Below are 16,006 nucleotides of genomic sequence, written 5' to 3'. Positions count from 1 at the left end.
ACTACACAGAGTTTTTACTGACCTTTGACCTCCTAGTGAAAGAGGGAAGTCACTTTTTTTATACAGACCCTAACCTGATGTGTAAAGCACTTGTTATTCCTCATATTTGGGCTATTCTTGTTCCTATTTCTAAGAGCGTTCCTAAGAAGCTCTTAGCGCTAAGAGCTTCTTTTAACGAATCTGGGAAACGCGCCATTGAGAGTCTATGGGCAAAGATTGTTGCGCTCCAGGGAGGAAACAGGTGACCAATCATCACCTTCAGACAACATAAACTACATTTTATTTATTATTTTTTTTATTAACTAGGCCTATATGATATTCATCTTGCTCATCAAAAAAATAAAATATATATATATATATATATATATATAGTATTTTTCAAGGTAATGTGGGGAGTGGTAGGGCACCCTAGCACCCTCTATTGGCCAGCCCCCAATGAAAGCCACTATACTAATCACCGAATTCCATGTCCTGATAACTGTTATCTATCACATATAATTTCCATCCGTACTCCTACACCTAAAGCTACTACTGGTGTAAACAGGAAGCAACTGGAGTTGGTTAGTTTCTGAAGATACTGGCGGCTGTGGCTCAGGAGGTAGAGCGGGTTGTCCACTAACCGGAAGGTCGGTGGTTCGATTCCAGGCTCCTCTAGTGTCGACATGTCGAAGTGTCCTTGGGCAAGACACTGAACCCACACTTTCCCCCCGATGTGTATGAATGTGTGTGAATGCTTAGTTCCCTGCACTATGCTCAGTGCTGTATGAATGTGTGTGAAAGGGTGAATGTGACCATTACATTGTAAAGCGCTTTGAGTGGTCCAAGAGACTAGAAAAGCGCTATATAAGTGCAAGTCCATTTACCATTTACTGAAAAGGTAGTAAATTATAAAATGCGAAATGACAACAAGGTCAATATGCTAGTAATTTGTTATCCATGTTACATCCACATGAGGCTGATATGAACTATGGGAGTGACTGTCATAATATATAGTAGCTCATCCATCCTACCTCAATGATGCTATAAGTTTCATTTCAATAATCAAAATCAAAGTATATAAATAACTCTAATGTAGCGATTCTCTCAAAGAACAAATACATTCTTTATGTTGTTTTGAAGAATATCCCTTTGTCCAGTGGGGTGGAAAGAATATTTTCTGCATTATGTCCTCTCTCCAAGCAGATAGGACCCCGAGCATGTTTTTTCTCATACGGCGAATATGCTGACTGTGGTATCACATTATGATTAACAATTTAACTGCGATCCCGTCTTTCCCATTGTTATTCCACAGATGACTATGAATAAGAGTGAAATGCCAGCGACGGCACGCAGGCTTCATTAGATTCATTGATTGATTTATTGTTTTCCATGGTTGTAATCACTTCCCCCAAGGTAATTTGTAAGCTCTTTATGGTTCAGAGGTATAAGCCTGAGAGTTAATTAATCGGCTTTGTTTAGAAGTTTGAAAGTAGAAATGCCCCTCTGAATTGGTAACTGTCTCTGTGACAGAATCTCTTCTTTACCACAACAAAACATCAAAACTAAGCAGGTTAGCAGACTTAATTATATCTGGATGATTTCTAGATGTTTTGCATTTTCCTTGATTCATGTTTACCCTGTTAATTTTTTTTCTTGCCAAATTCAAATATAGGATTTTGTCATGTTTCAGAGGACAAACTCATCAGTGCCTTGTTAAAAACGACAGAACAACCAAGTTAAAAAGTTATCATTCAACCAAAATCCATTCAGTGCTCCCCAAACAACAAACAATCTGATGGCACATAAAAGCTACGTAAACTGTTGATAAAATTCACATGCTAGATTACAGGAGATTTTACAGAAAACTCCTTCAATAACCATAGCCGTTTTACAGTGTACACTCACCCATGTTGTGCTTTTATTCCTGTGCTAGCCCCTTAAATCAGCCCTCTTCATCCAAAAAAAAGCATTAGCACTGCTCCCCTCAACTGAGGTAAAGTATTATCACCCCAGAATTAGATACTTTTATGTTCTGACCCAAATTTTGGCTCTTAAAAGAAGCCGATGTGACACTCTCCCTGCTGCCCCCCTCACCCACAGAACCCCTGCTACAGTCGGGCCTTTGTCAGACTTAATTGAAGTCCTGACTTGCTTTAATTGGCTTTTTGATGGTATGTGAATAGGAACTGCTGTTTATGGGTTAAGTGCATCTTGATCAGAGCTTTAATCCAGTCATTAACAGAGAAACATGAGGTGTTGAGAGCAGTGAGGAGAGGTTGATAATTGAGAGGCTGCTTCCTTGCTCCCTGTGCGTGTGTATGTAGGCTGTGTGTACGCAGTACGTATGTGTATGTGTATGTGTATGTGTATGTGTATGTGTATGTGTTTGTGTATTCATACATTTGCTTAAGGTGTGCCCCAGGAGTTAAGCAGGAGAAATGTGAATTTTTTTATTCACTGTAAATCATGATAGAAAAACAGAAAGAAATGGTGCACATCTTTTCCTCATGCAGTGTACGAAGGATTACTGTGGGTCTACACCCGGTAGAACAAAATAGGAAAAGGACTCAAAGATCAAAACAGTGCTCTTAGTCTCCACAGTGCTGTCAGGGCAAAAAAAAAAAAAAAAGCCTCAGGAAAAATGTAAAATAACATTTTATAATAAAGTTTTGTTTATTTCAGGGCATACCTCATGAAAACATATACCACAATACAGACAGCAAAAATAGATTCTTATTGTCTACAGAACACATGCCCACCCCATTCCTCTCTGTTGCTCAGCCGTCAAATTCTCACTGAGTTTTTCTCACTGTATATTTTAGCACCTATCCTCAGTGTGAGGCCTGTGTTCTTCCGTACCCCCACTCATGTACCCGTCTCACACACACACACACACACACACACACAGTTGCACAGCGTGTTGTGTTGAATCAAGGAGTCTATATTAAATAAACATGCTGCTTTTAGATAGGGTCCTGATTTGCATCATTCTTTGCAAAGTGTATTTTTCGCCATTTTTAGTGTAATTTATTACAGACTTACACACACTTACTGATCCTATAAAAGCACTGTCAATTGCTCACAAACCTTCAGTGCTAGTCACCTTCTCAGAGAGGATCACTGACAAATAAAACCCCAAAAGCAGCCCATTCATATTCTGCTGGTGGCGCAGAAGATGAGCAATTTAGAGCTGAATTCAATGTGTATTAATCACTAAGATTGTGGTTGGATGTTATAATATTCATTATGAATTGGTATTGAATTTGCTCAAAAAAAATATTTTTCTACTTCTTTGCTTTAATTTTAAGTAATTAAAAAAATGAAGAAAAAAAAGAAGTCAATGCGAAAGTAAAAAGTTTTTTCAGTATAGCTTATTTATTTACAAATATTTGTACATTTATTTTTCATAACAAAAAGAGAGTGTAGATATAATATGTAATTTGATTATGGAGATTTATTTTATTAGGGTCTCTCTGAAATTTCCACATATTTCTGAACACCGTGCACGCTGTGCGTGTGCGTGAGAGAGAGAGTGAGTGTCAAGTGTTGGTGTATTATTTTAAGGTGTGAAAGGCCTGATGACAAGATGAACAGTGTGGGCCAAGCTTGACCTCTCCCAAAGCTTCACCACACACGACTCTCCCTGTGAAAGTGTGAAAACATTTACAGGCCATTTACAGCACAAGATGACACTTCCTCCCAGGTCAGTGTGCCACACATACAAACACACAGATTCACATAAACACTGTCACACACACACACAAACACATGTCACTGTCAGTTCAACGGACAAGCAACATCTCTCTCCTTTCTTTGGAGATACGAAACATGGCTGAGAAGAAAGTACCTGCATGTTGTGAAAGAACTTTGAAGAACTCCACATGAAGAAAACACAGATTTGTTTTTAACATGACGGTACTGAAACACACTGACTGTATGACCAACTGAGTGAGGACATAATGCTTCGCTTGATGGAGGCTTGACAGCACTTTTGTACATTTAAGCCACAAATGTGATTTTGCTTTAGCACACACATAAGCACACTCCCACACACACACACACACACACACACACACACACACACACACACACACACACACTGATGCACATACATCGTTAACTCTGAGATGTTATAAAAACTTCTTTTTTATCCATTAAAAAAAGTATCGATCTTGTGCTTTGCCTTCACTACTTGATAGTTTTTTTTTCTTTCATAATGGAAAGTCTCCCCGGCCATTTCTTCAGCCTATTCTTCATTTGGAGTAATTATAGATGGAGAGGTAAAAGATGTTTTTTCCCCATCCTTTTCTTTTCTCTGTGCTAGCTATCTTCCTCTCCCCTGCATGCATTCAGAGGAGCTCTCACCACTGCATTCTTATTAGGGACATGTCTGAAAGGCTCTCCGCAGCATGTGGTGTCCTCTGACCATCCGCTATAGCTGCTTTTTGTTGGCATTAACAAGCCAAGCAGCCAAGGATAGCTTTTCAACAGGTACAAACTTTTCCTTTTAGATAATTAACCGCATTCAGACACTCGGCACAGTGTTGGCAATGTGGGTACAGAAACCCAGAGAGGATCATATTCTAGAAAAAAAGGACAGAAAGGAGAGAGAGAGAGAGAGATGGAGAAAAAACTTGATCAAAAGACAAGATGTTCTCTTGTGGTGTTGTTTAGTGCTATTGGATTCTATACCAAACTCCTATTCAAATGGCGCGGTCTTCATTTCTGTTCTCTTCGTCTTCCTCATCTTTGTCCTCTTCATCTTTTTTTATCAAGATGGACCGTGTAATGAGCGAAAACTCTGGTCATTGTAGAGCGGTCAAAGGTTTGCTGCCTTAATGAATGGAAGAAACACAAGAAGGGCTGAATGCTCCCCCTCATTCCCGCTTGCCTCGCTGCAAAAGCCCCAGGATGCCTCCTGAAGAAGGCCTCCTCCATCCATTGCCGTCTCATCTCTTGTTAAAGGGGGCATAAAGCGAAGGCAGAGGGGGAAAGTAATTTTCTTCTCCTGTCTATCCATTCTTTTGGTGGGCTTCTTCCACTTTCTGCTGTGTACTTTCATAAAGCTTATAATTATCTTGGTGAGAGCCCCTCAAGTGAGAACGAATGGAGTCTTTGTACCCTTCTCTCTTCAGCCCTCTCCTGTTTCTAGGAAGAAGGAAGTCACATTAACATTTGGTCTTTTACAGATGCAGTGAGAAAGCCAGATGTGTCTCTAAAAAAAAGAAAAGAAAAAAAAGTCGATTTTAACAAGTTAATTTTACAAACGTATGTTATCAAAGCGGAGCGTGTCAGAACAGGATAGGAGCATAATACAGAAACTTTAGCGAGCTATCAAACTTTTATCTCACATTAATATCAACACATTAACCCTTTGTCAGTTTTCAGATTGCTGTGCATAACTACAGAAGGAAATCCATCCCCTTTGTTTATCTATGATGTTAATTTTATTTATTTTTTTAAGTATGACAGCAAAATAAAGCAAAACCATAAAAGAGAGTCTCAGAAAATCATCACCTGCTCAGTGTCTGAGCTGACCAGGCCTGCAGTAGCAGCATCCTCACTGACCTGGTAGCAGAGATCACAGGTTTAGGGTGAGACTCTCTCCCTCTACCACCTTCCTCCACTCACCCACCCACCCCTCCCTCCATCCCTCTGACCTCCATCCCCAACTCTTCTGGCTGATTACTCCTAATGTAATTTTAATTAAAAACTGTGGTGTCAAAGGGTTTAGCCTGCCTGAGAAGCGGGTGCAGATTGTGGCACAGTGGCAGACCCCTTCACTTGCTTGAGAGGAAATGCATCCTGACATTGCTCGGGTGGTGCCAACACAACCAGAGCCAGGTTAAGCAAAAAGCTTTTCAGGCCCCATTTAGGTAGCCTATCACTGTATAACTTTAAGGAGGAAAGTGATCTGTGTAGAGAAAATGGGACTTTTAAATTATGATTTATTTCAATAATTGTGAGATTTAAGTGAGAAAAAAATGTGGAATCACCAAGCTGTCACTCATTCCTGTATCAAGATACACTTAGATGACATTGACAATAATTGCCACTTTTCACAGGGGTGACCTGAGGAAGGCGCCCCACAGCAGGACTCAACAGCAGAGGTCTGCCTGTAGGTTTGTAATCCCTTCACCCGAGCTGTTGGATTATCTGCTCTCCATCGACCCTGAAGAGGCTCCCCATAGCTCGGGCTTAAACACTCTCTAAAATCTCATCTCCACACCCCATCTGCCGGCCGCACGACGTCTTGGAAGTCAGAGATATGGAAGAATGGGGGCTGAGACAGCAAAGCAGACGAAGAAATCAGAACACACCTCCTCCCTGTCACTGCGGCTCCAAAGAGCCTCAAAGTGAAGTGGATAGCCAGATTTTGCATTGTACTCATCAAAATCATCGTTCTCCACTGTGCAAGTTGGATGTTCTTGTATTTGCAGGACTGTAGTTGCAATAAAGGCTTCATTCCTATCATTGCAGCAGATTTTCCTCTTCTTTTATCAATGCAATTAGTGGATTCTACATTAAATAAAATGCATAAATCATGTGATCAGTGAATTTATAGCTGGTATTCTGGAGGCTGACAAATACAAGCAGTGTCTGTGTCGATGACCCTTTAACATTCTCTGACAGGGGCCTTGTTTTGCGGCCGTCAGTGGACAGTTGGAAGAGCTGGTGGTTGGCCCTGAGCAGTGAGGCATGTAGTAAGAGGGTTTAACTTTGCTAACCTCCTTCTGCCAGGTTCATGGGGCCCTGCTGCTTGGGTAATATTGGATCAGTGTTGGGAGCCCATGCCCCTGCCATATCAACCAGCATGCTACTTGGGGTGGTGAGCACTTTCCGCTATGGAGCCAACTGGACCTGGTCGGGGCTTAGATACTGTTTATTTCCCAAATGTACAATTCATCAGATTATTTTCCCCCAATCCTGCACAGCATTTTAGAGACCACAATATTGTTTCAAAGGCACTTGCGAATCAACAAAAATGTCCCAGGGTGTTAAGATTTAGAAATTGACTTTCCAGGAAGTTCCCTGTACATTGTAAAATGATGAGAAATCTTTCCTCAGTGTTTTTTTTTTTTTTTTTACAATGCAAAACACATGGATGGTGCAGTGGCTATAAGTGAAAATGGAAGCAGGGACATGAAAAGGGAAAGTCAGTAACCTAGATTATTGATTAGCATTTTCTTTACTTTGTTCTTTTTGCTTTTTGGTAAGACATAATGAAAACAAACAAATGATAACTAAAATTAAGTAAAGAGAAACTTTCTTTGATTGAGGAGTGACTAGACTTGTGTGGTCAGACAACATTGGCAGAGTCAGAGAGGAAAGCAGCCGAGAGCCAAAATCCTTAAATAAATTATTGTGTTTTCACAATAGAGAATGATTTAGCTGCAATAAATGTTTGTCCTTGCAAAATATGCATAAAACGTATTAACTGGTTACAGCCATTTTGATAAACAAATGGCTTTGATTTGTTGCTTTGTTTACAAAGGGTTTTCAAAAGCACCGTATAACATCAAAGGATTTTAGCTGTGAAATTGACTTAATTATTTTTTCTACAGTTCCTCCTCATGAAAAACTGCCATTGTGCCTTTGCTCTTGGTAGTTAAGATTATGATGAAATATGACTCACACATCCTTTCTAAGTTACCATTCACTGTGCCAGAGGCCAGTTGAGATGATACATTTCAAATATTTGTGGGGTGCAGACTTACACTTTCAGGGACATTTTATTTGCAGAATGAAAAATATTAAATAAAGTCTGTGTTTTGTCTGATATAGTTTTTCTTAGACTTGGACGACTGGTTGTGCAGTCATTCGTATGAGCTCCCCTTGGTCCTGTATAGTGGATATTTGGCTGGTGCTGGAGTTTGGGGGAGATCTGCTGATATTAAAATCTGCAGATGCCCACCTGGTGTCAGAAGAGTGTGTTGTCTGGGAGGCGTTCAGTGGGGCTTGGAGATGTGTGTGTCCATCTGTCTGTCTGTGTGTCTAGGGTAAAGGGAACAAAAAAGCATGTGCAGTAGGCTACATACAGGTGATGGCTCGTGTTTTCTGTTGGTTGCATTTTTTTTTTCAACTTGTAAGCTAAATATCATTGTTTTTCTCTTTCTTGCCTTTGATTACTACCTGAAAAGAAACTGCTCCTCCATAGAGGGAAGTGTCAGCTTTAACGTTATAAGGTCAGAGAGCTGTGTGAACTTGAACCAGACTCTCAACAGAGTCATTATATCTAGCCCCTCTACTGGTGCTGTGTGTGGGTGAGTTGTGAAGGTGCACTGGGTGTGTATGTGTGTGTGTGGTTTGAATGTGGAGGTGGAAAGCCTATGCCTGTTTCTTACTGTAGTCTAAAGGCAAACATATGTGTGAAGATTGTCTTTTGCTTCAAGGTGTGTGTGTGGGTCTGTGAGTGTGTACCTGTCTCTTTGATTGAACAGGTGGGGCCTCTTTGCATGGGATCTAGACAGCTAGTTCGCGACACAGCTGACTGTGGTCAGCCTTACTGTGCTCAACATGCAGTCTGGGGTGCAGGCTCAGGTACTTTGTGGTTGGATGTTGATGTACTTTGAGGAGTATTTTGTCTCCCTTTCACTGCCACTGTCTGTCAGTCCAAGAACCTTTTTTTTTTTTTTTTGCAGAACAATGTAAATATTTGTCAGAAAAAGAATATGAAGTCAACTAACGTATTCAATGTTTGAATCATACTATACAATTTAAGACATTACAGACTTTAATAATTATTTCATAGCCTAATAATCAACTAAAATGTTGATTTCCACACTAGGAAATGTAACCGCGTAGCAGGCAAAGCACAGGTGTTTCCAATAAATTAATGATGTCACGACCAATACTGGATGCCAGCGACCCACAATAATAATAATAATAATCTTTATTTATATAGCACCTTTCACAGATAAAAATCACAAAGTGCTTCACAAATAAGAACAACAAATAAAAACAGTGGCTAAATAAAACACAATAAATACAGGAGGAGGACAATAAAAAGCAACAAACAAACAGCAATAGAAGAAGAATCCTTCAACTTTAAAACCCTAATTTAAACTATACGCCCGCTCAAATAAAATCGTTTTTAGGTGCTTTTTAAAGGAATCGACAGAATTCAAGCAGCATATAGAGAAAGGCAAGCTGTTCCAAAGCCTAGGTGCAGCTGCTTGAAAAGATCGGTCGCCTCTAGTTTTAAAATTAGTGTGAGGGACCACTAGCAGCATTTGGGCTGATGACCTGAGACAACGGGAGGGAGTGTGGAGTTGAATCAGGTCAGATATGTAACGGGGGGCTTGTCCATGCAGGGCTCTAAAAGTAAGGACTAAAATTTTACAGTAAAATGGACTGGCAACCAGTGGAGTGAGGCTAAAACCGGGGTGATATGTGCCCTTTTATACCAGGACCAAAGTAATATGGCCATCACTACATCAGTGCTTTACCTACTGTGACATGTGGCTAATGACAATTAAAACACGATCACAATTAGCCTACAGTACACACAACATTTTTCATAGACTAAAAAGAAACAAACAAACAAAATAAAATTTTAACATGCAAATATGCACATACATCCATCCACCCAGGGAAGCAAGAACTTACCATACAATGCAGTTCTTTACAATTCAATTCAATTCAATTCAAATGTGTGTGTGTGTGTGTGTGTGTGTGTGTGTGTTAGAAATTGACTTATACCTGGGGTCTGGAGGATGGGAGTGCAGGTGACCTTATGGAAGCTATTAACCACAAATGCAGCCATATTGTGTTTTTAAATGTAATTGAGTTTGGAGCAGAGAGTTTGATTGATTGATTGAAAACTTTATTGAACAACATTAGACAAGTGTTCAAAAGGATTAAAAACACAATAAAGCCCAAAGGCTTATTTCCATTGTGGTCCTATTTGATGGTAGACGGTACAGAGAGAGACATGAAAGACTGATCAAATTATAAAAAGTAAAGGCACATTATTAGATTGTAGGGTTTTCTTCTTTATCTGTTTTACCAGACATGAGGAATGACACGATGAACACTCATGTCCAAGCCCTGCAAAACAAGGACGAGGTTGTGAATAAAACAGTTAATTTGTATTGAGGAAATGCAGTTGAATCTATTAGTGAATTAAAAGCAGAGCTAAGGTGGTTACTTGCCACCAGCTTCAACAAGAATGAATCAGTTCTTGGTAGCTACATAATCATAGTGGGTAACTTTAACATTTAGGCCATGTAGATAGATGCTGACAACAACAGTCTTACATTCAATTGAGTAGCCTAACTTAGATTAAAAAGGGGGAGAATTCAGACAAAGACATTGAGTGGCATTTTCTGGCTTGAATGATAAAGACTAAGAGTGATTCTTTGAAGTTGTGAACCAAACAGAAAAAAACACAAAAAGTAGGCTAAACAAAACAAAACATAAAGAAACAAACAGTCAAATATCATAGGCTACCATTTTATTTCTGTCTGATTTAGGTAAAGAATGAATCTGTCAACTGGTAAATTATTATTAGGCTATAGGATTTGAATGAAGAGCATGTCATCGTTATTATTATCTTATTAAGGAGATATGTTCCCAATATTTTGGTCTCCTCATGTCAACAAAGTGAAGAGTACAGAGACGAGCATACAGCTGCCTCTTTTTCATGTCGCTCTTTGCTTGGTGTCGCGTGACTGTGGGATTTGTAGTTCTCTCTCGCGCCGCCCAACTACGTCAGCGGAAGTATTTTGTGCAGCGTACGTGAGTCGGGTCACATTGGTACGGTTTTGTAATGTTTTGAGACAGCACCATTATGGAAGCAGCAAACACAGGTATTAAACATTTCTGCCGACTTGAATGCCCGACGTGACTTTCATGACAAAATGTTAGCTTCGTAGGTTTCAAGTCAAAGCCGTCTTTCTGTAGCTTTATCCAGCTCTGCAATCGAGATAAAGTAGACTCGTGTAGCTAGCGTTACGTTAGCTATTTGGCTAAAACTGAAGTGGCTGTCTCTACGTACGGATGAATAAATTGAATATTCACATAGTATACACAATAAGCATACCGACGTCCTTAATGGTTATACTTAACTTTGTGTGCATTGAACGCTGTTGGGACTGAATTTTATGAATTACAGTGATAATGCTGCATTAGCACCAGATTCCCATGTGTGAGTAATGTAGAAAGAGTCACAGTCAAAATAAGTGATGATCAAACTGGAGCTAATGATGGTGCTGGCCGGCTGTGGTTTTGACCTGTCCTCTGTCTGTCTTTTTTACCCTGCTTCCTCAGAGGAGATCCAGCTGAGGCATGTGGAAAAAGATGTCCTGATCCCCAAGATGATGAGGGAGAAAGCCAAGGACCGTTGTGCTGAGAGAGTTTCAGGTGTGTGTGTGAGACATATACATTTATACAGCACATCTCTCTCAATAGGATTTCATTTAAAAGAAGCAGAACTGCAGACAGTCCCATAATTTCCCCCCAACACATTTCTGTTGTACAAGTTGTAGTTCATCTTAATTTGTTTGATTTGCATCCATGAACAGGCTCACAAATGCATCTGCAATAACCCCCACACATTTTTTCCCCTGCTATCACTGGAGAGTTAAGTAACTTATGACTCTTACTCAACTATAAATGGGCGACCTGAGACATTAAAAGCCTATTTAATCACACTTTTATTCACTGTTTTCTGTTTACTTGTACTGTTAAGGGCAATGTGTGAACATATTGAGTGGTGTTTCTAATCTTTTCTCCATCATATTTCAAGACACAGGTGTAAATAATAAAATTAACAACGAACGACTTTCATTTAGCTGCTTCAGTTTCATGATTCTCATCCTGTTCAGTGTCACTTCGTAAATGTTATTATCAACACCTTTGCTTTTTCTGCCATGATGCCAAAATATGAATCCTACGAAAGACATGAAGGCCGAGGGCTGTAACAGTGAAAAAAGGCTTGGGATGGGCAAGTTTAACTAACCTGTCTGATACTCTTTTGTTTCAGCTGAAACTAAGTGATACATTTATTAACTCAGACTGTTCTGTCAGATTGAATTTGTTTTAACCATAAGTAAGAAACTGGCAACCACATTTGTCAGTAATGCAATAGAGAGATAATTTTGTATTTAAAAAATACAGGCATAGTGAAACACTGTACACAAAACATTTCCCCAGAGTTTTTGCACTGTTTTTTGGGGGGAGCACCAGCTTCCTCTGTAGTGTGTATGGCAGAACAGCACAGTCCCTACAACCATGAGAGACTTATGTATGTATGTTAGACTAATGAAGCAGCTCATTTGATTCTTCCTTCCTTTGATAATTCCTGATTCTGGCTTTTAGCTTTTGTTAAAGCCATTAGCTGTGCAGTTCACATACTTTTTTCCAGCCAACACTATGAATGTTCCCAGTATGGGCACAAACTAAATAAAAGCTAATTCAGGTAGATACATTTTGTTCATAATTATAACATAGATGTAGATCAGACAATATTTTAGAATTAATTTTAAAGTATACACAGAGATGATTCCAAAGTTAATTTACTATTTTCCACAAGAAGAAAGTTAAATGTGATTATATAGGATTATTGATTGATGTAATTTTTCTCTGTCGTCATTCCAGTCCAGTCCATCTTCACACTAGTACACTGCCACCTACCAGTTTCATTCAGTTTTAGGGGCTGTGTTTTACTTCCACAGAAACAATGTAGAATTTACATTAGCGGCAATTTACACAATGCGTGAGAAACCAATGTTTACAGATAATGGATAAAGATAAGGTTAAGTTAGTGTCGTCATTCATGAACAGGATACCACAAAATTAGTTAACTGACGATAGCCAGTCACAGCACTTTTTTGTTTGACTATGTGCAACTCCATGGCTAGACTTCATACACTGACAAGAAAGAAAACATGAGAGCTTCTCATCATGACATACATTGTTTACAAATGATATACAAATCTCACCGTTCACTGTTACTTGAGGCATTTGATGTTTATTTTTGTCAAGCGGTAATTCTCAGTTGATGTTGCCAATATTTTGATCATTTTGACATAATTTCTTCTGACACTGGTAGCTCATTCTCATTCTGCACTCTACATATTTCTATAAGAGTGTCTTTGATCTGTCCTATTGAATGAGTCTCTCTTAATCTTGGGCCTTGACCTTTTGTTTTTTTTTCTGGCTAAACTGTTTCCTTCCACCGTGAACACCTGCTTCTAGAATCCACTTATTTTGTCTGAATTGAGGAGCGTGCCTATTGACGAGACACCCACTGCCGCTTTATCTGCGCACAAGTGGTGGCTGCAGCTTTGCTCATGTGTGTCCTGTCTGCTGCAGCAACACATCAGCTAGATAGTGACTAGCTTATGTGGTTTCAAATCAGATGTCAGCCAGTGTACGTACTGCTCACACAGGGAGACAATGCACAGGCAGCCTAAGGTGGTGGGACAGACAGTGGCTGTGGGTAGTGGAAACCCCCCTCACATTACTAGCTTCTCGTCCCACTCATTTTCACACCTCCATCCTCCACCCTCTATCATCTCATTCTGTGTTTGTGTCTGCCCTGGGCTCCCGCACGTGTGTCTCTGATAGTGTTTCACAAAGTAAAAGAAAAAAAACAAAAAAAAACACACAATCTTCGAGTATGTTTTCCTGTGTTATCTGCCTCTGCATATATATGCCTTTACACACCCTGTTTATTGTAGGCTTTGTTGTAGAGGCAAACAAGCACTACTGACCTGTATGTAACATCTTTGTAGTTTTATTTTACCTGACGTGATTTTTCCTATTGTGGTGATGATTCATGTCAGTATGCCTTTCAGAACCAAACTGACTGGCGCGAGCATTGCCTCAGTGACACTGACTTCTATTATGTTGTAGCAAGACTTTGATTTTCAGAGGTGGGTTGCAAATTTGGTCAGAATATGGAAAAAAAAACTGATTTGAAACATTCTCCCTTTGACTAAGCTATTGTTTTCAGTTACCGTTTCATAATTAAATTATTTCAATGTTCAGAAATGCAATTCTGACACATATCTCTGCTATATCTAATTATGTATTAGAGGTTCACACCTTATATCTTCCTCTATGGGGTCAAATCTCCCTAAACGCTCAAGCCCCTAGCTTCTGCTTTCCTCTAACTGCCGAGCTGCACTTCTGCATCTTTAAAAATGGCACACAAACCAGCCTCAAGTGAAGGTGGCATCACACTTTTCTTTAGAGGGGCCTCTTCTGATCACATAGATTTGCCTTTGGTGTAACTGCGATCAGAAAGGCAACCCTCGGCAGCCTCTATTAGTACCATGGGACAGGGATGAGGCGTTTGTTGATTAGATTAGTCGCACTGTTGTGCTTCTCTAAATTGGTTTTGCAGTTGGTTTTTCACAGCAGCATCCTGATGAAAGTGTCTGTGTGATAACCATACTGATGCCACTGATACAGGTAATTACCATGTCAGTTTTTTTTTGTAAAGGGGACATGGGAGGACAGTGGTTTTAATTAAAGCTTTGAGCAAGAGCTTGCTAACAAGGTGAAGACCCAGAGTCTTCAGCACCTTGTTTACAATGAGGACCGTGTACGTTTAATCTTGAATACACCACTAGCTGGGGTTTAACGTCACTGCTGCAGTCTTTGATTTGTGTCAATCACCATGCTTAGTGCTCATTTAATTTGTATAGGGACAGTGACTGACATACAGCAGATTAGTTGGTGGTTAAACTGGCTTTAATGTCTGTACTGTCCCTGTGATATATATATCTTATAATATAAGATATTTTGTAATTAACATCTATGCAAAGGAAAATCTGGGTTAGGGTTAAAGGGTTTTTTATAATTAAAATTATAACATAATGGCCATAATACCATCAATTGTGTGTCTCTGAGCTTTGCCCTGTCCGTTAACACACACAGCCTTATATTCCACATTCACACGGCTGATAATGTAACGGCTGTGATTTCTAGAAACATTCCTGCTTCTGGTCTAGTTATTGTTAATAACCTCAGCTACCCTCAGGCCTCATCGGGCACTTAGATCAGTGAAGCATAACCTATTTTTGATTCCCACAGGGGAAAAGACGTGTGTATATGTGGGCTGAATGTTAAAGAGCCAATGTGGAGAGAAAGAGTGACCACAGATAGAACCACTTTATGGCCAGTACTGTTAAGTTCAGCTCTTGTGTGAACAAGGAAACATGGGTTTCAGCTTGATAAGAGGCTTGGCAGCATGACCTATGACCATGTTCCTTCTTGTGGTGCAGCAGAAAGATGAGGCCCATCTTGGTCTGCTTATGCATACTTTTTTCAAGTCAAGGGTCAAATCATCTACAGTAAGGTAGACTGTTAATAGATTTGAAGCAGTAACACTATTAATACAGTTATGTGCTGAGGCTCTTGTACATGTTAAGCCAGTTCCTTTATTATTTTTTTTATTTTTGCTAATGTCTGCCTCCTTCTCCACCTCCCTCTAGCCTTCAACGACTGCTGTAAAGAATCCGGTTTCTTCATGGTGTTTAAGTGTCGAGAGCAGAATTCAGCGCTGAAGGAATGTCTGACACAACAGTAAGTATTTTGCAGCTGCAACAGTCAGCACTCAAACACCGAGGTGGCTTCCCGTGTGTTATTGCACCACATGTTATCCCACCAACACCTTGTGCATGGGCTTACCCGCTCTGTGTCGCCCTCGCAGACACACTAAACTCTTGCCCACAGAGCAGTCTCAAGACAAAACTGTGTCATCACCATGAAAGTGATTGTCAAACTGCTGTTCTTTTGTCTTCCACTAGCTACAATGACACTACGTTCTATGAAGAGTGTAAGCAGGAGTACATCCGAGAGAAGCTGGAGTTCGAAAGGACGGGGATCCGGACCAACAAAAGAACACAAAAAGTCCCAACTAGCATGTAACAACATGAAACCCAAATATCTTCCCTCTGCTGGTGAAGATACAGTGCACGAGGCTCTAACCAGAACCAGCATCAAGTCCTGCACATCGAGGATACGTAACCACCCATCAGAGTTTATTACTGATAAAGCCACGTGCCTGTGTTTT

At 39.9% G+C, this 16,006-nt stretch overlaps 1 protein-coding gene across 1 annotated transcript; it reads left to right on the top strand.

The window, feature by feature from the left end:
* The first annotated feature begins 10,666 nt into the window (after window positions 1-10,666).
* On the top strand, window positions 10,667-16,002 carry cmc1 (C-x(9)-C motif containing 1). Its single transcript, XM_085802562.1, has 4 exons — window positions 10,667-10,790; window positions 11,251-11,343; window positions 15,426-15,516; window positions 15,741-16,002. Exons 1-4 carry the CDS (start codon window positions 10,772-10,774, stop codon window positions 15,859-15,861), a joined length of 324 nt encoding a protein of 107 aa, XP_085658688.1. The 5' UTR covers window positions 10,667-10,771; the 3' UTR covers window positions 15,862-16,002.
* The last annotated feature ends 4 nt before the right edge of the window (window positions 16,003-16,006 follow it).

Source organism: Trachurus japonicus, chromosome 16 (genome assembly GCF_045865225.1).
Source record: "Trachurus japonicus isolate A0001 chromosome 16, Traja_1.0".
NCBI lineage: Eukaryota > Metazoa > Chordata > Actinopteri > Carangiformes > Carangidae > Trachurus > Trachurus japonicus.
The sequence above is the reverse complement of the archived record's forward strand: the minus strand, read 5'-3'. Positions and strand labels throughout refer to the sequence as shown.